Source organism: Penicillium psychrosexuale (genome assembly GCF_028828465.1).
Source record: "Penicillium psychrosexuale strain IBT 29551 chromosome Unknown utg000003l, whole genome shotgun sequence".
NCBI classification, from domain to species: Eukaryota; Fungi; Ascomycota; class Eurotiomycetes; order Eurotiales; family Aspergillaceae; genus Penicillium; species Penicillium psychrosexuale.
In genome coordinates, this window is record NW_026643188.1 from 1,915,326 (window position 1) to 1,938,024 (window position 22,699).

The 22,699-nt window shown below is 48.7% G+C and overlaps 10 protein-coding genes across 10 annotated transcripts; 7 read left to right on the forward strand and 3 right to left on the reverse strand.

Annotated features, from left to right (window-relative positions):
* Positions 1–1,631: 1,631 nt before the first annotated feature.
* On the forward strand, positions 1,632–2,941 carry N7518_004654 (uncharacterized protein; the record flags this gene model as incomplete). The annotated part of the gene is made up of 2 exons (XM_057185581.1): positions 1,632–1,691; positions 1,739–2,941. 2 exons carry the CDS (start codon positions 1,632–1,634, stop codon positions 2,939–2,941), a joined length of 1,263 nt encoding a protein of 420 aa, XP_057042351.1.
* A 1,832-nt stretch (positions 2,942–4,773) lies between these two features.
* On the forward strand, positions 4,774–5,511 carry N7518_004655 (putative salicylate hydroxylase; the record flags this gene model as incomplete). The annotated part of the gene is made up of 3 exons (XM_057185582.1): positions 4,774–4,822; positions 4,877–5,042; positions 5,094–5,511. 3 exons carry the CDS (start codon positions 4,774–4,776, stop codon positions 5,509–5,511), a joined length of 633 nt encoding a protein of 210 aa, XP_057042352.1.
* A 321-nt stretch (positions 5,512–5,832) lies between these two features.
* On the reverse strand, positions 5,833–7,491 carry N7518_004656 (argininosuccinate synthase; the record flags this gene model as incomplete). The annotated part of the gene is made up of 8 exons (XM_057185583.1): positions 5,833–6,120; positions 6,169–6,244; positions 6,294–6,862; positions 6,915–7,111; positions 7,167–7,187; positions 7,241–7,282; positions 7,338–7,380; positions 7,477–7,491. The coding sequence occupies 8 exons, from the start codon at positions 7,489–7,491 to the stop codon at positions 5,833–5,835; spliced, it is 1,251 nt and encodes a 416-aa protein (XP_057042353.1).
* A 662-nt stretch (positions 7,492–8,153) lies between these two features.
* N7518_004657 (uncharacterized protein) lies at positions 8,154–9,395 on the forward strand (the record flags this gene model as incomplete). Its single annotated transcript, XM_057185584.1, has 2 exons — positions 8,154–8,713; positions 8,768–9,395. 2 exons carry the CDS (start codon positions 8,154–8,156, stop codon positions 9,393–9,395), a joined length of 1,188 nt encoding a protein of 395 aa, XP_057042354.1.
* A 527-nt stretch (positions 9,396–9,922) lies between these two features.
* Positions 9,923–10,573, forward strand: N7518_004658 (uncharacterized protein; the record flags this gene model as incomplete). Its single annotated transcript, XM_057185585.1, has 2 exons — positions 9,923–10,023; positions 10,084–10,573. The coding sequence occupies 2 exons, from the start codon at positions 9,923–9,925 to the stop codon at positions 10,571–10,573; spliced, it is 591 nt and encodes a 196-aa protein (XP_057042355.1).
* A 67-nt stretch (positions 10,574–10,640) lies between these two features.
* N7518_004659 (uncharacterized protein) lies at positions 10,641–10,997 on the forward strand (the record flags this gene model as incomplete). Its single annotated transcript, XM_057185586.1, has 2 exons — positions 10,641–10,655; positions 10,740–10,997. The coding sequence occupies 2 exons, from the start codon at positions 10,641–10,643 to the stop codon at positions 10,995–10,997; spliced, it is 273 nt and encodes a 90-aa protein (XP_057042356.1).
* Positions 10,998–12,381: 1,384 nt separating this feature from the next.
* On the forward strand, positions 12,382–13,901 carry N7518_004660 (protein kinase; the record flags this gene model as incomplete). Its single annotated transcript, XM_057185587.1, has 3 exons — positions 12,382–13,057; positions 13,104–13,420; positions 13,494–13,901. 3 exons carry the CDS (start codon positions 12,382–12,384, stop codon positions 13,899–13,901), a joined length of 1,401 nt encoding a protein of 466 aa, XP_057042357.1.
* A 233-nt stretch (positions 13,902–14,134) lies between these two features.
* N7518_004661 (OPT family oligopeptide transporter) lies at positions 14,135–16,739 on the reverse strand (the record flags this gene model as incomplete). Its single annotated transcript, XM_057185588.1, has 5 exons — positions 14,135–14,669; positions 14,731–14,899; positions 14,956–15,847; positions 15,900–16,414; positions 16,472–16,739. The coding sequence occupies 5 exons, from the start codon at positions 16,737–16,739 to the stop codon at positions 14,135–14,137; spliced, it is 2,379 nt and encodes a 792-aa protein (XP_057042358.1).
* A 1,683-nt stretch (positions 16,740–18,422) lies between these two features.
* Positions 18,423–19,354, forward strand: N7518_004662 (aromatic alcohol reductase; the record flags this gene model as incomplete). Its single annotated transcript, XM_057185589.1, has 2 exons — positions 18,423–18,452; positions 18,503–19,354. The coding sequence occupies 2 exons, from the start codon at positions 18,423–18,425 to the stop codon at positions 19,352–19,354; spliced, it is 882 nt and encodes a 293-aa protein (XP_057042359.1).
* A 202-nt stretch (positions 19,355–19,556) lies between these two features.
* Positions 19,557–22,265, reverse strand: N7518_004663 (beta-glucosidase; the record flags this gene model as incomplete). Its single annotated transcript, XM_057185590.1, has 4 exons — positions 19,557–19,868; positions 19,934–21,136; positions 21,186–21,437; positions 21,486–22,265. The coding sequence occupies 4 exons, from the start codon at positions 22,263–22,265 to the stop codon at positions 19,557–19,559; spliced, it is 2,547 nt and encodes an 848-aa protein (XP_057042360.1).
* Positions 22,266–22,699: the final 434 nt, after the last annotated feature.

Genomic DNA, 22,699 nt, shown 5'->3' on the forward strand with positions numbered 1-22,699 from the left:
ATTTTTGGGGGAATGCAGGAATACAAAGAAATATAAAAGGAATATGAATCATCAAGGCGGTACGACAAAAAAAAGGAAATAATAGCAAGAAGATATTGCACCATCGATAAAGTATTTGACTCACCATCCCTAGCATCCCTTTGATTCCGACAACAAGTCCTTCTATAGAGAAAAGACATCAGTTGTCGAATCCATTCGCTTGAGCTCTATGCCACGGTCGCATGTCCATTGCTTGGGTTTGAATATTCTAGGAAGTCAGAACTATGAGACGCACCTTGGTTCCCACAATAGCCGTGCTAAGGGGATACTGGGGCGACGGCCGATCATGATAGTGTATGTACAACAAAGTATGCGGTTCAAGATTCAGGATGGATTCGAGATAGATTTAGACCGAGTGGGTTTGCAGTATCAATGAAAATAGTCCATGAAAAAGACAATGAAGTGCACACCGATGTTGATCTGCACTCCAATGGAATCTTGAAAGCTTTATTGATAAGGGAGAGAGAGATACCTACATGTACTCCCAGCTGAGATCCTGCCCGAGACTTACTGGGCGCAACGCTCCAACCCCTGATGGCTTTCTCCTTCAGCTCTGGACTAGAAACATTGGCTGCAGGTGTCCATCTATGATGAATGTGTCTAGGGTCATCTTACCAGAACCAGAAGAACCCCGGACAATGACTCGGAATGAAAGTGATACAACAGCAATGGCGCCATTATTGGTCTTGATATGGTCATTGAGGGAATATACCTCCCATAACTGCCCATAGGTACTCTATACTCCGTAGAGACACACTCTATATCCCTGGAGGAAAAAAAGGAGAGTCTCCGGGGTCATCTCACATGTTAAAGCCTCTCAGCACCGCCACACGAAGAGCTGACGTTGTCCGGCACCAGCCACAGTGGCGGTGACCCCACCCAGCCAATCAGAGGTCACATGTCACCGCTCTTTGCACGTCTTCCTCTTCTGGCGCTATCTCACCAGCTGATCAACAGCCCATGCCGACGACTACACTACACCCCCATGTACCTACGTCAAAAGAGTCTGGATTATTCCTTTTTCCTTTGCCCCTTCGCCGGAATCTAAATATAACAATGTGATCTCCCTTTCCCTGAAAATTCTCTTCCGGATCCCCGCACATGCAGCTATACCGCAAAGATCGACTTTGGCGCCCAACAGCGTTCGAGTGCGTGTGTTGTGAGCTCATCGACTTGGCTAGTCTCTGATACGTGTCGGTCTCCTCAAGTCTCATCCAATTATTCTTCCCTATAGCTCTGTAATCTGGTCCTGTTTGTTGCTCTGCCCAACGTGGATGCGTTTGACCCCCCAGCCTCCGTGTCCCGCATCACTTCTCCGAGGCCTTAGACCCTCGTTGTTACTCCGATCGGTCCTTTTGTACTGATCAAAGCCTGAGGTTACCAACCCAACTGCTTTATTAACCGAGAGCTCTCCAGGGCTGTACCTTGCTTATTATCCTATACCCTGCTTAGCTCTTCGATACTGATCTATACCCCGGACAATTCCTTTTGAAACAGTCTGTGTCCCCTTCACCGCTTCCTTATCGACCGTCGATCTCGACCATCGGATGACTGATTTTCGGTAAGGTCGTCGCAACGACATACTCTCTGCTATGGCGCCTTTTGGTCAAACGATCGCTGTGATTGACAAGACCGGCAAGGTTGTGAGCACGGTAAGTTCAATATCCGGCGGAAACCAGACCACTCTGACAAGGATTAGAGTAAGCAATTATTCGGTGTTTTCACCCATGCCAAAAACGCCTATCGCGAGCGCAAGTCCGCCTTCCAATCAGAACGCAATGCAAAAATTGCAGAGCAACAAGCACTCGAAGGACTCGCCAACTATCAGATCGATGATTCGGTAGCCCCTTCTGAACGAAACCATGGGACTCGGTCAAAGCATCACAGCGGCCACGGTCGAAGCTCCCATTACGGGCCATCGGCAGCAATGGCCCGCCGTCACACCTCTCACGATGTGTCGGTCCGAGGTGCCCCTCGTCCAACGGGTCGGTCAAAATCGGATGCGCATATCGACATGGATCTTGCATATGGAGACGCCTCTCATGCAGCCTTATCTCGATACAACCCCCCAGAGCCCAAAAACGACCAACAACAGCTTGATGTTCTTGTCAACCGTGCACAGTGGATTCTTGAAGAAGCACACTGTTTGCATCATGGTGCTGCCGCGACCATGGCCCATCTCCAGCAGAACCCAAAAGCCATGGCCGCCGTCGCCTTGACTCTAGCGGAGATCAGCAATCTGGCCCGCATGATGGCCCCCACCGCATTAGCCTCGCTCAAGTCAGCCGCGCCAGTCGTCTTCGCTCTTCTTTCCAGTCCTCAATTCCTCATCGCCGCCGGAGTCGGTCTGGGCGTAACGGTGGTCATGTTCGGAGGATACAAGATTATCCAAAGAATCGCAGCTGGCGCTATGGGAGAGTCCGGCAAAACGGAAGCAGAAATGGAAGAAATGATGGAGTTCAACACAGCTGAAATCAGTTCTGTTGAGACGTGGAGACGCGGTGTCGCTGACCAGCAAGTCTACAGCGCTGGAACATCTGTCGAAGGCGAGTTCATCACACCCGTCGCAGCGGCCATGTCGGGCATCGATGTGACGACTGCTCGGGCGACACGGGATCCTCGTTTCAAATTTGATGAAGATGCCTCGGTCGCTTCATCCCGTCGCTCCCGTCGTTCACGCACCACCCGCGCTCCGGATCGACGTGATCGAAGGTCAAAAGCTCCTTTGGAGGAACCGAGTGGGATCTTCGGGCGAAGCTCCTCCAAGTCCAAGGCGCCATCGAATGTCCCCAGTCGTACCTCATCTAAACACGGGACCTATGTCACCGAAACCGAGAAAAGGGAGAAGGAGAAAAAGAAAGCTCCTAGCCGGCTACGCCTTATGTTCACATCTTCCTCTTAGCACCCAATCCTCGCCATTCGACAGAATCATAACATGTATATCCACCTGTCCACACTCTTCCGATGTTATTTATGGGCGCACATGCACTTCACATGGCCCATTCAGTGCCTTTGATCCACTCAACTCTTACGACGACCCATGACATATGCGTCACTTCCTCCCATAAATATTTCTTTTTGGATATGGTCGTCGCTCGCTTTCTATTTTCCTTCTTCATCTTCACCTTTTTCATCTTCATTTTCCTTTTCTTCATCTTCATCCTCTTCTCTTCATTTTCCTTCTATTCCTCTCCTTCTTCTTCTTCTTCTTCTTCTTCTTCTTCCTCCTCTTCCTCTTCTCCCTCCAACTACTTTCAGCTATGCAGCCCCTTCACGCAAGCATATTTTGGTGTTCATTGGCGGCATCTGCTGTATTATACAAACACCAAAGAAACATTTAGATGAACTACATATCTTAAGAAAAAAAAAGATTTTCTATCATACATATTCTGCTACGTGTTCTTCACTATTGATGTCTACCTCGGATATACTTACAACCATCCCATCCGTCAATTGCCAATTAAGTGGTAGACAAGTTCGTCTAACTGACTACACGAGTGCCGGGCCTCTAAATGTGAAGTTGTCAAACTAGGAATATGGCCCCCCTAGGCCTTAAACAGGAACCTTGGTTTTTGTTATGGTTTAGGTAAAATACCCTGTATATTTTCCAACGGAAGTAAGAATATATACGTAAGTAGATGCAGAGGACGCTGATATATATAGTAGTCCCCATGGTCCAGGGTAAATTAATAGTCGGCATCTAGCTCTGCTCACAGGTGATAGGGAGATCTCATTCTTTACGAGATACATAGATGGACCCTTGTCCCGTGTTAGCAATGACCCCAATGACACCCACTCCGATTAATTTAGATCATGACTCGCAGCTCAAAGCTCGCGTAATTGAGACAGAGAATGGTAGAATTCGATCCAGCTGACTGTCATAAAATATATGTTGTATACACTAGTTCGTACCATAGTGCCGAGGAACCTTTAACAATGCTAAGGCTAGGTAACTCTTTGATATCATTCTGAATAGTCATGCCCGGCAACAAGGTGTCAGTTGTTCTCAAAGAAAGCCGATAATCGACAGCGTAAACCCCTTGGTGACCTGCGCCCAAGCTCAGGGGCACAGCACGCTATGATATGCATGTTTAGAGCTCTGGAAATAGACACCCATACAGGGAACATGTACATTTGAAGAGATATAGCGTGTAATCAGCTCATCCAACCCCAGTCATAATATCCAACGGCAACGCCCAATCTATATATCTGCCATGAAGCCCACCAAGATGCATCATGCTACGCCAAAACAGCCCTCGCAGGGATCGAAGTGAAACCCAGTCTCGAAAGGCTCCTCCCGCGGGAGGATGATCTGACGTAGCCGGCAGATGAACGGTTTCTAAACAGCCGGAGGTTTCAGCATAGAATATCCCCCATTGGCTAATTCCGTGCTGACCCCTGTCTAACCCCGGGGCTCCGTTCCCGAATAAGTTGGCAACGAACAGGGATCGGAGGTGCACGCCATAAAGCCGGAGATTATTACATAGTATGTATGACCATTTTTCCCATTTCCCATTTGTGATTGAGGTTGGTGGGGGTAAGAGAATGTATCAAATGCAGTATACTCCGTAGGCTCTGCTTTGAACCCGTAAATATTCGACATTTATGCGATGCTGGGGGGCCCGGAGGAACCCGTTGGCCCCCACAGAAAGCCGCAAAGTACCCTCGCTTGGCCAAGGACCCAGATGCTATAAGGGAATGATGTCAGGGGTACGGAGTAGATAAGAGGGTGAGATGTGGATCAGTGCAGGCTCTAGAGCAGCTCGGGATCTGATAATTGTATGTTTGTTTTGTGAGATTTCGCCTTTTTCTTGAAATAGCGCAATCTTTGGAACAGATAGACTGGAGGGCAGCTATTATGGGTGGGATAACACAGTGCGGAAACTTATTGATCTGGTCGATGATAATGAAGTTTTGGAGTGGAAGTTGTGTCTGTACCGTCCTCTGAGAACATGGATCCGGGGATCTGTCGCTCTGATCGGTGATGCGTGTCATCCCATGCTGTATGTGCTCCTGAGATTTGGCTGTTGCTTTCAAGACTAATCTTGCCTTAGCCCGTATGTTGCCCAAGGTGCTGCCCAGGCTGTGGAAGATGCGGCCGCGCTCGGTGTAATCTTGTCGGCTATTTCATCACGCGAGGAGATTCCGCATGCATTGAGTGCTTATGAAAGGTCCCGGAAAACGCGTGCCGAGACAGTGCAGCAGTCTGGATCGAAGAATCGAATTACGTTACATTTGCCAGATGGGCCTGAGCAAATGGCTCGAGACGCGCTGTTCAAGGCTTCGGGTAGCGGAAGTAACCCCGATAAGTGGTCGGATCGTAGGACACAAGAGTTTCTTTGGGGTTGGGATGCAGAGAAGGCGGCGTTGGATACTTGGAATGGTATGTTCCGTGATTTCCTGGTGGTCATGTCATGTGCTAACTTGCGGACAGAAGATCGAGGACAGACCAGGCTCAATGCGAATCTGTAGATTCTGTCGACAGGATACATCACCTGCTCATATTCGGTTGTGGTAACCATAAAGGGACTCGAATTAAAGTAGATATACTTAGAGATGTAAATATTCACTTCATTAGACGCATGAGTGAGCTCGTTCAATTCATCCAAGACATTGCATTTTTGCTACCAATTCCCTAAGTGTTAATATTTTCTAGTTCATTATACAGTCATTCAAGCCCAAGACCATCCATCAGACATCGGTGGAACATTGGACAGGTAGACTTGACATGTTGGCCCGAGGAAGCCAGGGACGGTCAACATTTGGCATTCCAATCGTTCAAAATTGAACAATTTACAACCTCTCGCCAGCGGCGGCCTTCATCTGACCGTACTTCTTGAGACGAATGGCAGACACGTTGATGAAGCCAGTGGTCTCGGCGGGGGAGAAGTCACCAATCTCATCCATGGAGGACTCGCTCATGTCGTAGAGCTTCTCTGTCTCGGAGGAGCGACCGAGAATGGAAACGGTGCCCTTGTAGGCACGGCAGCGGACCTGGCCGTTGACGGACTTCTGGGAAGCGGTGATGGAGACCTCGAGGAACTCGCGCTCGGGGGAGAAGTACATGCCGTTGTACAGGAGCTGAATATGTTAGATGAGATAATATAATCATGGAAAGCTCGTGCTCACCTTAGAGTAGTTGTAGGTGACGAAAGTATCGCGCAGAGCACGGACCTCACGGTCCATGACAAGACCCTCAAGGTCACTGGACGCAAGTTAGTTAAGCCATTAAAATTTCGCAATACAATACTCACAGGTGGGCAGAGCGCAGGCAGGTAAGACCGGGGGTCTCGTAGCAGCCGCGGGACTTGATACCGATGAAACGGTTCTCGACGATATCAATACGACCAACACCGTTGCGGCGGGCAATGGCGTTAGCGGTGAGGAAGAGCTCGACGGAGTCGGTAGCAACCTTCTTCTTGCCACCCTCAGTGTACTCGAGCTTGACGGGGACACCCTTCTCGAAGTAGACAGTGAAGTCCTCGGGCTGATCGGGGGCGGTCAGGGGGTCTTGGGTCAGCTTCCACATATCGGCGGGAGGAGTGGTATCGGGATCCTCCAGAATACCGGCCTCGTAAGAGCAGTGCGCAAGGTTCTCATCCATAGACCAGGGCTTAGACTTAGTGGAGGTGACGGGAATGCCCTTCTCCTCGGCGTAGTCGAGCAGATCCTGGCGGCCCTTGAAGCGCTCGTAGAAGACGGGGTCGCGCCACGGGGCAATGACCTTGATGTTAGGCTGGAGGGCGTAGAAGGCAAGTTCGAAGCGAACCTGATCGTTACCCTTGCCAGTGCAGCCGTGGGAGACAGCGAAGCAGCCCTCGCGCTAGGTTTGGGTCAGTATGACATCTTTCTGCTGGCAGCGAAGTAAAGCGTACCTGGGCGACCTCAATCTGGGCACGGGCAATAACGGGACGAGCCAGGGAGGTACCGAGGAGGTAGACGTTCTCGTAGACGGCGTTGCAAGCAATGGCTGGGAAGCAAAGCTCCTCGATGAACTCGCGGCGGATATCAGCAATCTCGCACTTGAGGGCACCAATCTTCAGGGCCTTCTCGCGGGCAGCCTCGAAGTCCTCTGGAATGGGTTATTAGACCGGTGTTGGATGATAGGTCGACGGAATTGAATTTACCTTCCTGGCCGACATCGGCCACTATGTTCATATTAGTAGTTGATCTTGATTGACATGGCATTGAATCGACTTACTGAAACAGACGACCTCATAGCCCTCTTCGATGAGGTACTTCACTGAAATTCGGTATTAGTATCCTCAATTGGTTAATGGGTTGACCGATGTTCATACAGATGCAGCTGGTATCGAGACCGCCGGAGTAGGCGAGGCAAACCTGTGTCGAACTGTCAGAAAGTGTGGATCGGGTGGCGGTGTAAGATAGAATGGGGACATGGGGAACTGATAAGCGAGCGAAAGCAATAGTTCATACCTTTCCCTGTGCCATTGTGAGGAATTGAATCAGATTCAAGAAGACTTAAGACGTGGAGTATAAAACAAAGGAAGGTTGAGTCATTGGAAAAAATGTCAATTTTGATGCGGGCCGGGGAAGTCACGGGTCCGAGATGATAACCCTGATAAGATAGATCGTTGCCCCTCCAATCTTCGTTCAACTCAAATCCGAGATAACTCCTCCAGGGCTAGAACAGGCTTATAAGTGATGGGTTTCAAAAAGAGATATAAGCTATGAAACTCATTATGAATAGTCACGGCTAGGATTCATTCTGTTTCCAATGGAGAAAACGAGCAAAGATGTATGTTTCCTTATAAAGATACCATTGCAGAATATACTGAGTCCGATCCATTGGGAGACAGCGCATAACCAGCGTATAGCTCCATCATTCTATATTCTATGTTCTACATTCGATATTCATATATGCATGATACTGTCCTTTATCAGGGCTACTATGTTGCATGTTGACTTCGTCATAGGTCCGGTTTGACTCGTGTGACTGGTTTGCCCTGTTTGCATCATTTCGGCTATCCGCGGCGGTTTCCCCGCGCAATGCCCCGGACAATGAACAAGGAGCAATTTAAAGGCAATCATCCCTACAAAAAAAAAATCTAATGTATTTACATTCTGTTCATATTCCACAACCCTAGCCAAAGATGGCTTCTTTACGAACTCCTTTGCGGTCTTTCGCTCTAGCTCCTCGCCGGTTCTATTCTGGAGCTCCTACTCCGGCAGCGAAGCTAAACCTACCTATTGACTACAAAACCACTCCGATTTTACACCACACCTCAGCCTCCTTGTCAAATACATCAGAGTACCCGGCGGCTGCCACGAGTAAACGACTCAATCTCTACCAAGCGATCAACTCAGCATTGCGGACCGCACTGTCCAAATCCGATCGAACTATCGTGTTTGGCGAGGATGTTGGGTTTGGGGGTGTTTTCCGATGCTCGATGGATCTCCAAACAGAATTCGGGTCGGATCGAGTCTTCAACACCCCCTTGACAGAACAAGGCATTGCGGGTTTTGCAATTGGGGCGGCAGCGGAAGGGATGAAGCCTATAGCTGAGATCCAATTCGCCGACTACGTGTTTCCAGCGTTCGATCAGATTGTGAATGAGGCGGCCAAGTTTCGGTATCGAGAGGGTGGGACAGGCATTAATGTTGGGGGTCTCGTCATCCGCATGCCGTGTGGCGCGGTTGGACACGGTGCTCTGTACGTTATGTGGAGTGCCAAGCAAGTCGGTATGCTCATTAACTGATCGAATAGGTACCACACTCAATCCCCAGAGTCGCTCTTCGCACATATTCCCGGTTTGCGAGTAGTCATGCCACGCTCCCCTGCTCAAGCAAAGGGACTCCTTCTCTCTTCTATCTTCGAGCACAATGATCCAGTGATCTTCCTGGAGCCCAAGATCCTCTACCGTGCTGCTGTGGAATATGTCCCGAATGAATACTACACCATCCCGCTCAGTAAGGCTGAGGTCATCAAGCCTGGCAAGGACTTGACCGTCATCTCATATGGACAGCCTCTTTACCTGTGCTCTTCTGCTATCTCCGCCATTGAAAAGGCCATGCCGGGTGTCAATGTGGAACTTATTGATCTGCGAACTATATATCCCTGGGATAGACAAACTGTTATCAACAGTGTCAAAAAGACTGGTCGAGCTATTGTCGTGCATGAGAGTATGATCAACTACGGTGTGGGTGCAGAGGTTGCCTCGACGATACAGGAGAGTGCATTCTTACGTCTTGAAGCCCCAGTCAAGCGAGTTGCTGGCTGGAGCACACATACTGGGCTGAGTTATGAGCAATTCATTCTGCCCGATGTTACAAGTGAGTACTCAATGCCCTTTATCTCGTTCTACCTCATCACTAACCCATGGTCTTCTTTGTAGGAATCTACGACGCAATTAAACAAACACTTGAATATTAAACTAGGATGCCTCCTAGGAGATTATAATGATACGAAAGCCATCTCTACCTAAGAACATTATCCACTTGCATTTCAATGTTTGTGACCAGGTCCAGGGAATTGCATCAAGCAAGATAACAATGCCAACATGAACTTTGTTTGCTCACAGTAGTCTGTCTTGTTCTCAATGGTTTCACAGGCAATATTAGATACTGTTCCTAGTTGTTAGAATTGAGACGGAACTACAATATGTTGTTAATTATGTACATCTCATTATTTTTCGAGGTCTCTCGAAACCATTTCTATTATATTTCTTCTTTCAAGTATATGAGTGTTCGCATTGTCTTTCCTTTCTGGCTGTTCCTTCGTTCTTCTCACGTGTCCACGTGCCACTTTTTACTGTCGAGCACCTTCTTTCCCATCTTCCCAAGCTCTCTACCTTCTTCACTCAACCCCTTCAAATTAAATCTATGTCTGGCTTCTAAATCTTGTTCCCTTACTTGCTTCACTATGGATCCCACGGACCCTGAGACAGCGGATCTTGTTTTGCAAACTGCAGAGCAAGAAGTCGAAGAGGCTTTGAGGTCATTGAATGGCGAACGATTAATGATGTGACTCTTGCTCTTTTGCAATGGCGATCAGGGCTTCGACAGCAAATGAGGATCCAATAGGACGTTCGAGCGGCCACAGAAATATCCACACAACGTCAGGAAGTGGGTATCTTGCGGGAGTGCACTGCTTGTTCGGAAAGTTATCCTGAGCCCGACACGATTCGGAATGGCTGCTCACATGTTTACTGCCAAGGGTGTGCCATCCGCCTTCTCCAAAACTCCCTGGCTGATGAAAGCTTGTTTCCTCCTCGTTGCTGCCGTTCTCCTTTGCCATTGGAAGCTGCGCGTGGCTTCATCGATGATGGACTGTGGGGGAGATTTGAAGAAAAGACGATCGAACATGGAGATCAACAGCGAACTTATTGCTCGGACCCGGCTTGCTCTCGATACATTTTGCCAACAAATGTCCGTGGTACGCTTGCAACTTGCAGATTGTGCAACCGACAAACATGTACTCTCTGCAAGAAGATCAATCATCGGGGAGAATGTGTTGATGACCGCGCAGAGGTCCTTGAGCTCGCAAGAGAAAATGGATGACAAAGATGCTTGAATTGTAGTCATCTTGTCGAGCTTCGTAGCGGCTGCAACCATATTACGTATGGATTTACTCCATCGACATGATCTCCTTGACAGTATGCCTACCTATGCTAATGCACTCATATAGATGCCGTTGCCAACACGAATTCTGTTATGTATGCTCAACACCATGGAAAAAGTGCGAATGTCCCCACTGGGACGAGGCCATGCTTCAAGAGCGAGCCGAAGTGATTGCTGCTCGGAACCAGCCTGTTCCTCCTGCACCTCAGCATGTTGAGGAAGCTGCTGAATTCTTAATGGAGCAGCATGACTGCTATCATAATGGGGTATGGAAAAAGCTCAACATCTCCGCGGAATGTGAGGCATGTGGTGACTGGATGCCTGGTTTCATTCTCGAATGCCGGGATTGTGGACTCCAAGCATGCAATTTCTGCTGATCAAACAGGCTCTAATTGGAAAGATGCAAGATGGAGCTGAGAATTGGTTCATTGGCTATCCAGTCAAGGAGACTACCTACTAGTCAATCTACGTCTTAGCTACGTCTTAGCTACCTACTTTTCAATCTACCTTTCAACCTACAGTCTATGTTGTCAAGAATGGGATATGGCCCCTCCAGGCCCTAAACAAGAACCTTGGTTTTTGTTATGGTCTAGTGGTAAATTACGCTGCACGAATTTCGTCATATGTGAATATAAGCAGTAGTAGGCTACTCTTCCAAGCCTATGGGCGACGGATCGGACCACTACGACAAAACTAATTTTCTGCCGAGCAGAAAATTAGTCAGCTAGCCATACGCTGTTCCACAGCTGTAATGAGTATACAGCAATTTATATTTTCTCTAATTACTCACTTTCCAACGGTCGCATTAAGTTCAAATTCGAAGGTCTAATTAATTAAAATGCCCCTCTCTAAAAGAGTTATAAATTTCAAACTAATTACGACTATTAGAAGCTGATAAGTAAGTATACCTGAGTAAGTAAGTATAGAGTAAGCAAGTAAGTGTTTCGGGAGGAAAATGTCTTCCTGGACCGCCTTCCTATTAAATATACTGCCGACTAGGAGTTTTAAATCGGAAGAACTAGTAGAATTCTAAAAGGCGGTGAATTCTGGTATAGGGTATTAAGACAGAGGAATAACTAGTTAGAACCTTATAGTATCGATGACTAAGTAATTTTATGAATACTAAGACTATTTTATACCTAGTAGATTATTCTAGGTCATATGACCTCCCCGTATACCACTATCTTCTCCTCCTTACGCAAATTGATATTTTCCAAAGTATACGTATTCTTTATATAGTACACTCTCCTCTCTTAAATATGGTACTGCTATTATAGAGAGAGGTAATCTACTCTTTAAAAGGTTTAAGGTTAATTGATAGACGTATACTAGAGGTAAATATAAAGAGGTTGCAATATTATATACAGGCCCAAGACCATAATCATATAGGCGGTGATTAGAGCGGTGAGCCAAAAATTAGTTTTGTCGTAGTGGTCCGATCCGTCGCCCATACAAGCCAATAAGAACGCGTTATTACAACTCGCTAGGATCGCGCTAAAACTCCTTCCCTTTGCCGGATAAGGGGGTATGACAATTCACAACACCTTTTACAGTATCTCCCATTTCTGCACTCATACCATACGCTACGAAGCCCCGGTGACTAGAATTCGGTACTTCCATAAAATTTAATTAACATCACTTACATCTGAAGACAAATCCAGGCCAACAAATCCTCCAGGCTCTCACTGACCCACCCCAGCAACCTCAGCCGTGATGAGCAAAGACTGTCACGCTATCTCAAAGAAGCGGAGCAGGTAAAAGATGGCTGGTCTACGAATGCGCCTCAAAACCCCATCGTCCCCGCTCTCTTTCACTGTCCGACCACGTTATTTTCAACTACCTCCCCTCGTCCATCGACTGACTCACACTGTGGCAGCACACAGTCAAGCAATCGAAGAGCAGACCCTCCCATCTTATCATAAAAAATATTATTACCCTGTCAAAATTGGCCAGGTCTTTAATGATCGATATCGGATAATCGCGAAGCTTGGCTATGGTGCCTACTCGACTGTTTGGCTTGCGCGGGATGAAAGGTCTTATCCCACTAGAATTGTTTTGATATCAGCCCCGGTTGCTGACTTGACCTATAGGGCGAATGAATATACTTCGCTGAAGGTTTCTGTGCGGATTGACAACAATAATGCCGAGTCCTCTCCCGTTCTCAACGAAATCGACATGCTCCAGCGTTTGAATCAGTTTGCTGATAAGGATCATCCTGGGCTTGACTTTACAAGACTTGCGCGTGATATGTTTGAAACAGAAAGTTTCGCTGGTCGTCATTATTGCATTTCATACAAGCCTCAAGGCAACAGTGTCCGTACATTACAGGAGGCATTTCCTAATGCAATGATCCCTAAGGCTTTAGTGAAATCCTTGATACACCGCCTATTCTTCTCTGTGAACTGGCTACATGCAACATGCGGCGTTGTCCATACTGGTAAGTCCACTTATATATGTCTTAATTATCTACTTACGAGAAATAGATATTTCACCCCAGAATGTCTTAATGGAAATTGATGACGACACTATCCTGCAAGATATTGAAGACCAGGAATCCCAGGATCCAAGTTTGCCGATAACCTCCACCATTAATGGGGCTATGCCGATAGTTGTCTACAAATCTAGACCTACCATGCTAGCAGTGTCCGGCCACCCTATTCTTACAGACTATGGTCAAATGCGACTGGTCGAAGGATGCGTGAATCAAGACTGGTGGATGTCTGATCTCTACCGTGCTCCCGAAGTGCTCTTGCATCTACCATGGGGATATGCAGTTGATATATGGTCAATTGGCGTTATGGTGAGTTGAGTTGAGCACAAAATCGTCGGCTATAAGTAAGAAGCAAACTATTAACTAGATTTCATCGATACAGACCCTTGAACTTTTGGAGGGAAAAAACCTCTTCGATCCGGTTGACCGTGTCCATGGCCAGTATGTACTTCCATTGGCTTTAGCACAATATATCGGATATCTTGGCCCCCCTCCCTTGAATATTATCCAGAACAGCCCCCTTTTCTCAACCTACTTTGATGCACAGGGTCAGTCTCCCCCCTTCCCCCCGGGTCAACGCCTATTCTCACTCAAAGCAATTACAGGGAATTGGATCTCCGAACCACCAATACCAAAAACCTCACTCGAGGACTTTGTTACAACAATCCCACCGGGGGAGGAGAAAGATCAGTTTTTGCGGTTTATACGGAAAATCTTGACCTGGGACCCGGAAGTGAGAGCCACGGCGAACGAAATTATACCAGACGAATGGCTTATGAGGCCGTTTTGAGGAGATGCCAGAGGGAGACCCTCGGGTGTATTCGGTGGGAATAATATCCCTGGTTTTAGGCATTCTCTGTTAATGGATTCGCTGGTGAGATTATAATTCAAGACCCGTGTCGTCTTTAACAATACAACTAGTTCGTGGTATTCTAGTCTTGTCTGAAAGAACATATAGCTATGTATGCCAGAATATGAGTAAAAACATAGAAACACGATATAAAGGCCCAAGAACAGCCTCTTTCAGCCCTGAGCATTATACGCGCAATAATCAAAATTATTCGCACGATTACCCGCCCACGTCGGGAAAGCAACCGAGTTCCCAGAACCACCGAAAACCGCAAACGTAGCCAAGAACACCATCACTTGCGTGCCACCGTCCAGCGCAGCAGACAGAAGGTAATTCCACTTCACAAACCATTGCGGGCGGTAACGGCGCAGATAGAACTGACCGAACGCGCCGAGGATGTAGTAGCTTGTGAGAGAAGCATTCAGACCAACGAAGAGTTCTCCAAGATACCACAGGATAATGGCCGAGTTGAGGTACGACCAGATTCGCTGGTGCGGGAAGAGACGGTGCATGATGTAGAAGGGTAATGGGGCGATGAAGCCGACTAGGAAAGCTGCTGTGACCCATTCGTAGCGCGCGCCGATGGAGAACATCTTGGGTGCGATGGACCATGCGATGGCGAGAGTGTTGAACTGCTGGATTTGGGCGCCGGACCAGATGTTTGTTCCTTCGGCGGTTTCGAGGATGGTTGCTTGGTTTTGGACAATGCTGGAGAGGAGTTAGACTGGATGGGAATCTTATACCGGGGTAGGTAAGGGATGGGACTTACGTTATCATCATCACATAGTTGAGAAGGGCGCCCATGACACAGCCGATGACTTGTGTGACGAACGTAGCTTTCGGTGACAGTTTGTTCTGTTGGGCGAGTTTCAGATCACGGAGAAGCAGCCACCCTTGTGAGAGACCATTGTAGGTGTATGTGGTGAAGTACATATTAGCTGGAGAGTTGTCAGTGGAATGATCTCAAAAGCATTCAAAGTAGTGGAGTGTATACCTAAAGGACGTCCGGGCATCATGTAACCAGCAATCATTTGGAAAATCGGCTGCAAGTTGTATCCGAAGCCCGTGATGGCATACTGCGCCCCGAAGAAGACCATAAAGGTGACGAGGAAGATGGTCGCGACAATAAAGCCCCACCACGGAAGGGTGGACTTCATCACGTATAAGCATATCAGACCAGTGACCCAGCTGGCAACAAACACTAAGAAATACCAACTGCTGGGGACTTCATCGTAGTCAAGCATCAGCTTATAATGCGGATCAATCAAAGGGTCCCGACGAATTTGTTCCTTCTCTTCCTCGGTTCGGACACCAGTGTGCTGCCAAAACTTATAAAAGGAAGGATCCAAAATCTTCTTCAAGTTGCTCCATGTCATCCAAGCCCATCCAAGGCTGACTTCGGCGTAATTCCAGAGCAACATGTGAACAATAGTGGCCGTGAGCCCAGCGTTGGATGTGATGAGATAGTTCACGTACGTGGCGGTAAGGTAAGGTGCTCCAGCCTGATCCACCAGGGTGCTGTTCACGGTGAAGTCTGCGTTCATAATTGCAGTCTCGTTGTATGGGACAGCAGTGGTCGTGTTTGAGCTCTGATCGTAGAGAAGCTGAGCCATGAAAGGGAAATCCTTGGCTCTCCAAATGTTTCCGTAGTAAAGTGCCATGGAGAGGATGATACCCCCGATATAACCGATGAAACTGTTGGCCAAAGTTTGAAGCGGCATCCAAAGTGGTGATCCGAAACCGGCGATATAATTCCAGTCAAAGCAGACGGACAGGAATCCCATGCCCTCATTACCCTGGGAGCCTCCGAACAGGTTTGTGAAGATCAGATTGTGTTGGTCGGCCAAGCAGAAAATGGAAACTGCCGACAAAAGTGGGAAGATGTACTAGACATTATTAGAGCCTGTAAGGTAGATCGATGTGGTTGAGCAGACGTACCTCGGGGAACCATTCCCAGCAAAAGATTGCCGCGAATACGATCCAGAATACCTTGAATCTCTGCTTGGTCTCCGCTTTGGGCTTGTGCAAGGTCTCCATGACAGTCGTGATGGGTAGGTTGATGGGATACAGCATTGAGGTGGGGTGTACCAAAACATTGCGCATCATGCCTGCAATGCCATACCCAATGAGCTGCGAAGAAAGCGTAATGAAGATTCCCGCAGCTACATTAGGATATCCTCCGTAATAGAGCTTTTGCACAGCCAAAGCTTCCGTTGACAAGGCCGAGACAGCTGCCGCCGAGGACATGAGGACTGCTGCAGTGTGTTCTTTCCGGTTCCAGGGGAAAGGGTTGAGAAAACGGCCGATGACACCCCTTCGTGGGATAAAGGTAGACATAGCCGTACCCAGAGTTTGAGCAAGGACAGTCAAGAACATGACCGAGACGTAAACAACCTGGGGCTTGAAGTACATGATCTCCTGTAGGACCGCTCCGAATGCAGACAATCCGAGACCTGATTCGAGTCAGCGACATGTTGGATTATCACAGAGGACATAATGAGAAGGCTCACCAATGAAGAACATGCGAAAGGTCCATGGATTGAGTGTTGGGTCATCGTCAACATGAATGACTTGAGTGACGATCTCCTCCGCGGTTTGAAGGGGAGCTACAGTCCCCTTCGAGAGAGCTTCGGCGTCGTCGTAAATCGGAAGAGGCACTTCATGAATAGAAGGAACCTGGTCCTTTTCCCCGCCCTTTTCCCCAAACTTTTCGCTGTTCACCTCCGCAGAGGGTACGCGCTCAACCAGGGTATCTGTTTTGGTTGGCGTCGTCGCCATGTCGAATAACAAATGATGTGATGTCTCAGAAGGCAGGACTCGGAAGTGAGAGATGTTCAAAAGGTCAAGAAATTGCCAGGTCGGGTCTGCTGATATATCATCGATAAAAGGGACGCAGGAAGTGGCATTCCCCTCCCCTCCCCCTGGACTGCTAGCGCTCGAGCCCAAGGTTCAAAGAACCCAGCTCATAGCACGATAAGAGACGAATCCCAGCCTGTGTGATCGAACGTAACAACCACTTGTCCTAAATGAGAAGGTCGCCACAGGCTTTAGATTAGCGCACCCACCTGGACTTGGTATTGCCGACGGGGCGCCGTCGAGCAGGATTCCAATGCGCGAACCAGATACACTGCGACGATAAAGATGCAGGTCTCACCTCGTAGTGGCGTGCCATCCATCCCTTGTATTGGATAAGGAATAAGTCACTAAAACGCTTATACGTAATGTGGATGCCGCGCTAGGCTATCTACAATCCCACCCCCGGACGCATTGTACAATCCGAGACGCTGCTCCGACGGAGTCCGCGCGCTGTCCGGAACTCGACCAAAGGGGCGAGTTGAGTTTCGTCGCCATAACCCGCTCAGGAACAGGCGAGTGTTGTCTGAATGTGTTGTAGAGAAATAACTAGGAAGGGCGGTTATTATAATTGATCGAATTGTCGAAACCATTGTGCTATTACTGGTATACCGAAGTTATAGCAGTCTGGACGGTCAGGCTAAGCTTTTTCCCGTATAAATGCTACTTCGCTTAAGCTAATCCAAGCCTTCGCAAGCTTTTCCCCAAGCTTTTCCCGCTCAAAGTGGAACTTCAAGTCCGTGGAGGGGCCATGTTACATTTGGTGGCGGAGATATCGAGGTCTAATCCTGTCGCCATTCATCCGATGTATCATTTCATTTCATATCACTCCAATCAGACCGGACAAATCAATCAAGATGTTGTTAGCCGTCGGGTGACTTACTCTTTCAAGATTGAACTTGAAGACGGGAATATTCGAATTCAGTCTTACCTCAGGCTCTTACGTGTTGATTCCCAGGTGATAACTAAATGGTTGGAGTGTGCAATGGGCTTTGCAATCTCCTTCCCCTCGGTCGAACCCGGCGCGACTAACATGTCACGTGATTGACTGGCCCATCCCCTGGTAATTCCCAGTTCCCTCTCTCATCTCCTGAGAAAACAATGCACTCCTTGTCAGACAGCAATTGTCCTGGTGAGGAAGACCTAACTGCAGCGATGGATTCGATTCAACAATTTCAGCCTTAACACACGCATAAATGAGAATCATTGTTGCGACTTGAAAATTACGAAAGATGGAATCTGCTTTGACTGAGCAGCTCACTGAGCGCCCCCATAAAAGCCAAGACACAACCCGGGGGAGGAAATACTATAACCATCGAGCGCGGGGAAGACTGTGATCGAGATTTATCAAGTTGAACCATTTCAGGTATTCTGAGATGGATGATTGCGAATCTCACCATGCAACGATTTGAAATCAATCTGACACCCATACCTACCATTAGGTATCGTAAGATTCCGTGATCACCCAATATCTATACATATTGCGAATATAAATCGCCATAACGCCTCCACCTGGGAGCTTCTTGACATCCAACACTTACATTCTGTTTATAGCTCTAAATATCATATTCAACCCAATAATTACTCCGTTCATATCTAAACATCAACATGGCAAACATCAAGGTTGCTCTTGCCGGAGTATGTCAGCAAACGACTCTCATACTATCCCATTCTCTAACATGATCCAGGCCAGCGGAAACCTCGGTCCCGCCGTACTCAAGGAACTGCTCGCCGCAGGCTTTGACGTGACAGTCCTCACCCGACAAGGCAGCGATAAAACCTTCGATTCCCGCGCGCACGTCGCACAAGTGGACTACGAGTCCCTCGACTCCCTCAAGGCCGCTCTATCCGGACAAGAAGCCGTAGTCAGCACTCTAAATGTCGGCACAGTCCCGATATCCACCCATCTGCGCTTGATCGATGCAGCAGTAGCAGCTGGCGTCAAGCGGTTCATCCCGTCGGAATACGGCTGCGATACCACAAACCCCCTCGCCTCGAAGTTGCCTGTCTTCGGCGATAAGGTCACCGTCCAGGAACATCTCAAGAAGGTCGCTAAGGAATCTGGCCTCAGCTACTCGTTCCTCATTACCGGTCCTTTCCTTGACTGGGGTCTTGAGAAGGGTCTTATACTCAATCTTGCTGGCCCGGTGACGCTGTATGATGGCGGTGATCGCCGTTTTAGTACGACGACTCTCGCTGGTATTGGTAAGGGGGTTGTTGGAATCATCAACAACCTTGAAGCTACTAAGAACTCCACGGTCTATATCAATGAGGCTAGGGTCACGCAGAATGAGCTCCTGGAATTGTCGGGAAAGAGCCTTGAGACGAAGGTTGTTCAGACTGCGGACCTGGAACAGGAGGCTTTTGCGGAACTAGCTAAGCCGGCCCCTAATCGGACAATCTTCGCTACGAATTTGATTCGGCGGGCTCTCTTTGCTGAAGGATTCGGTGGTCTTTTCGACCCTGAGAAGGTCTCGAATGAGTTGTTTGGTCTGAAGATTTTGTCCAAGGAGGAACTCCACGGCCTGATCCCCAAGTAATCGTTCTTTTCAATAATAATCTAAGATGTTCCGTTGTGTTCATTGAGTGAGTATATCAATTCAATCGATCTTATTCCTCTTCCGTACTGTATTTAGACAGGGTATCAATCACCTAAATATGTGCAACGCGTAATAATATATTCAAACTCGAGTCAAAGAAGCAAACAAAGTCAACAATTCACAGTAAAGCATCAACACTCACTCACTGAGTCGAACACTGTCCACCGACCACACAGAGAACAGGCAGATCAGCAACACTATTCCCAACCCAGAACTTAATGCCCTGTCCATTGACAGGAGCCTTCCAATCCTGCACCACAACGTCCCAAACACTAACATCCTTCCGGGTAATATCCAGCGTAACCGTCTCACTCTGACCAGGCGCAAGCTCCTTTGTCTTTTCAAACTGCCGGAGCTGCAAGGCCGGCGTGTCCAATCCCAGACCAGGCGGAAGCTCAACATATAGCTGGGCGACCGCCTTACCGGCTCGCTTACCCGTATTCTGGACCTCCAACTGGACCGAAAATACAGTCTCGAAGAGAGCGGGATTTCCCCCTCGCCACCTCCGGCCCGGGGAACTGCATGCGGCTCGGTGCTGTAGCCATCCGGGTAGGGGTATGTATTCGTGGCAGTGATTGACCGCGGGTTGGAAAGGTAGGGGTAGAGGTAGCGCCAGATGCGGGTGAAGCTGGTAGACGACCAGGCGACTTCCGACGCGTCCGGAATGCTAGTGTTGTAGGAGAGGGTTGGCGGCTTTGTGGGTCGTGCAGCTGGGTAGGCTGAGTCTAGCGGGGTTTTTGTTGACAGCGAAGGCTGGGAAAAGTTGAAGGTGGTGTAGGAGAGACCGTGCCCGAATGCGTACCGAGGTGTGATATTGGCCTTAATGAAGTGGCGGTAGTCGATGTATAGCCCCTCAGTGTAGGTATCCTGGATCTGACCGAATGGTTGACTGATCAAGCCCACGCTATCCGGGTAATTATCTTCGCTGCGGGGAATGGTGTATGGCATGTGGCCGCTTGGACTATAGTCGCCAAACAGGATATCGGTAAGGGAGTTGCCGGCTTCTTGTCCGGGGAGATGTGCCACGATCACTGCTTTCACGGACTTGAGATCGATCCACTCTTCCATCAGGATGGGCCCGACGGTGTGGACAATCACGACTACATTGAAAAACTTCTCTGCTGCTGCTTTGACGAGATCGTCACCATTGTGCCAAGCATTGAGTCCAGCTTCGGTTCGATCTCCCGGGTTCCCTTCGACTGTGATATAGTTTTCGCCTGAATCGGCACTGATGAAGACGAGAGCGATGTCGTTGGCGTTGGCGGTAACGTCCGAGGGGAAGTTGTCGGTGATGTGGAACTCGGCATTATTAGTGATATTAGAGATTGCCTCTTGCGGTGTGATCAAATAGGGTAGTCTGGCTGTGCCACTGCCCCAGCCCATAGTCAACACGCCTTTGTTGCATCCTTGGTCGGCGCATGAGTTGAGACCGTCTGGATTTCCACCTGCGTCTGTGCCGAATACCTTGAGAGAATCATTGCTGCGCAGAGGAAGAATGTCCATATCGTTCTTCAGCAAGGTAATTGCTTCCCGTGCGACGGCTCTCGCGGTGATGTTGTGATCTCCTCTCACATCGACAAACTGGTTAACGACACCAGATGGAGAAAATAGAGCACCGGGGTAAAGCAGGCCCTCCTTATCCTGGGTGTTGGTCGAGAAGTTTGGCAAGGGATAGTCCTTATCCTGTCCGTATTTATACCAAGTAGCGACGATGCGTTGGACCTAGACCCGTATATTAGACATGGGACATCCCACATAGAGGACCACATACCATATCGTTGAGACGGTCGACGGGAACACTGCCATTCAAAACTGAACGCGACAGCTCATGACCCCAGTATGAATCCCCGAGCAAAGGAACAGCTCCATCGCCAGGCATGGACATATCCAAACCAGCTATGGCAGACGCAACGCCAGAGTAATGACCCAACCAATCCGTCATGACAAATCCTTGGAAGCCAAGCTCATCCTTGAGAATCCCATTAACCAACTTGCTGTTCTGAGAGCACGAAGAGCTATTGACCTATCAGATGTCAGCAGCACACAAAAAACAGGAACTGGGGTGACTCACATCGGAATAAGCTGTCATCAAGGACCCAACGCCCGCACGAACACCCTCGGCAAAAGGCCAGAGGTACAGTTCATGCAATGTGCGATCATCAATATTAGACGAATACCCCTGGGTAAGAACACTACCCATGCGGTGCATTTCCTGCTCATTACCGATGTAATGCTTGATAGCCGCGATAGCGCCAGTACTCTGCATACCCTTTATAGTCTGGGCACCTCCAAAAGCCTGCAGAACGGGATCAGCACCGAAGCCTTCCCAGTTCCGTCCACCGCGTGGCTTGCGTCCCAGTGTTCCCACGGATGGTCCCAGGAGCACGTTGACCCCCTTGCCGCGAGCCTCCTCGCCGAGCCCAACACCTCGCTCATACATGAGCTCTTTGTTAAAGGTTGCACCAACCGTGATACCAGGCGGGAAGGCAGTGTTGTGGTCCGAGTTGCGGACTCCCAGAGGGCTGTCTTGGAGGCACAAGTTAGGCACACCCAGGCGAGGCACGCTGCCTGTCTGTCCTACACAGGGTCCCATGAAGAAGCCAGTGCCTGTCGTCAGATTGACTTTCTCGGCTAGCGTCATATTGCTGACGAGAATATGCGCCTTGGAGTAGGCTTCACTCCACTCGGGGATCCAGCCTCCCGGGGGTGTGGGATAGTATGGAGGTGATTCATAGCCTTCTGCTGCTCTCTCGTGTAGGTGGGTAGTAGATTCGAATTCGTCTGGTACTGGGGAAGCTAGGAGAAGCGGGGTCAAAAGAGAGACTAGAGTTAGATGTACCCAAGGAGCCATGGCGACGGATTCGCTATAAACAAAAGAATGTAAGAAAAGATCGTATATTGGCCAGTCAAGAGAACGAGTGCATTATTTCCAAATTCGAATCCGGAGGATTCCAAACAGACAGGATCGCCAGGGGCTATAAGAGAACTACAGACGGAGGAACTATGTGGGAAGGAGCAACGCCCGCGTGCATGTCTCGGGGAAATGTATGTTCACGCGTGGACGCGTGGATGATCTTTGCTGGATTCGAGGAGGATCGTCATGGGAACCCGTTGATATTGCACTTGGCAGTGCAGTGAATACTGAAGACTTGTCACGATTTTTCAAGGATCGACTCGTGACTAGTCTACTAGTGAATTCACTAGCATGCGCGAGGGCTGCCTGACAATAAACCCGAATGCTGATAGGCTGCATAGTGTCAGGGGTTTCAGTGATCAAATATGCAA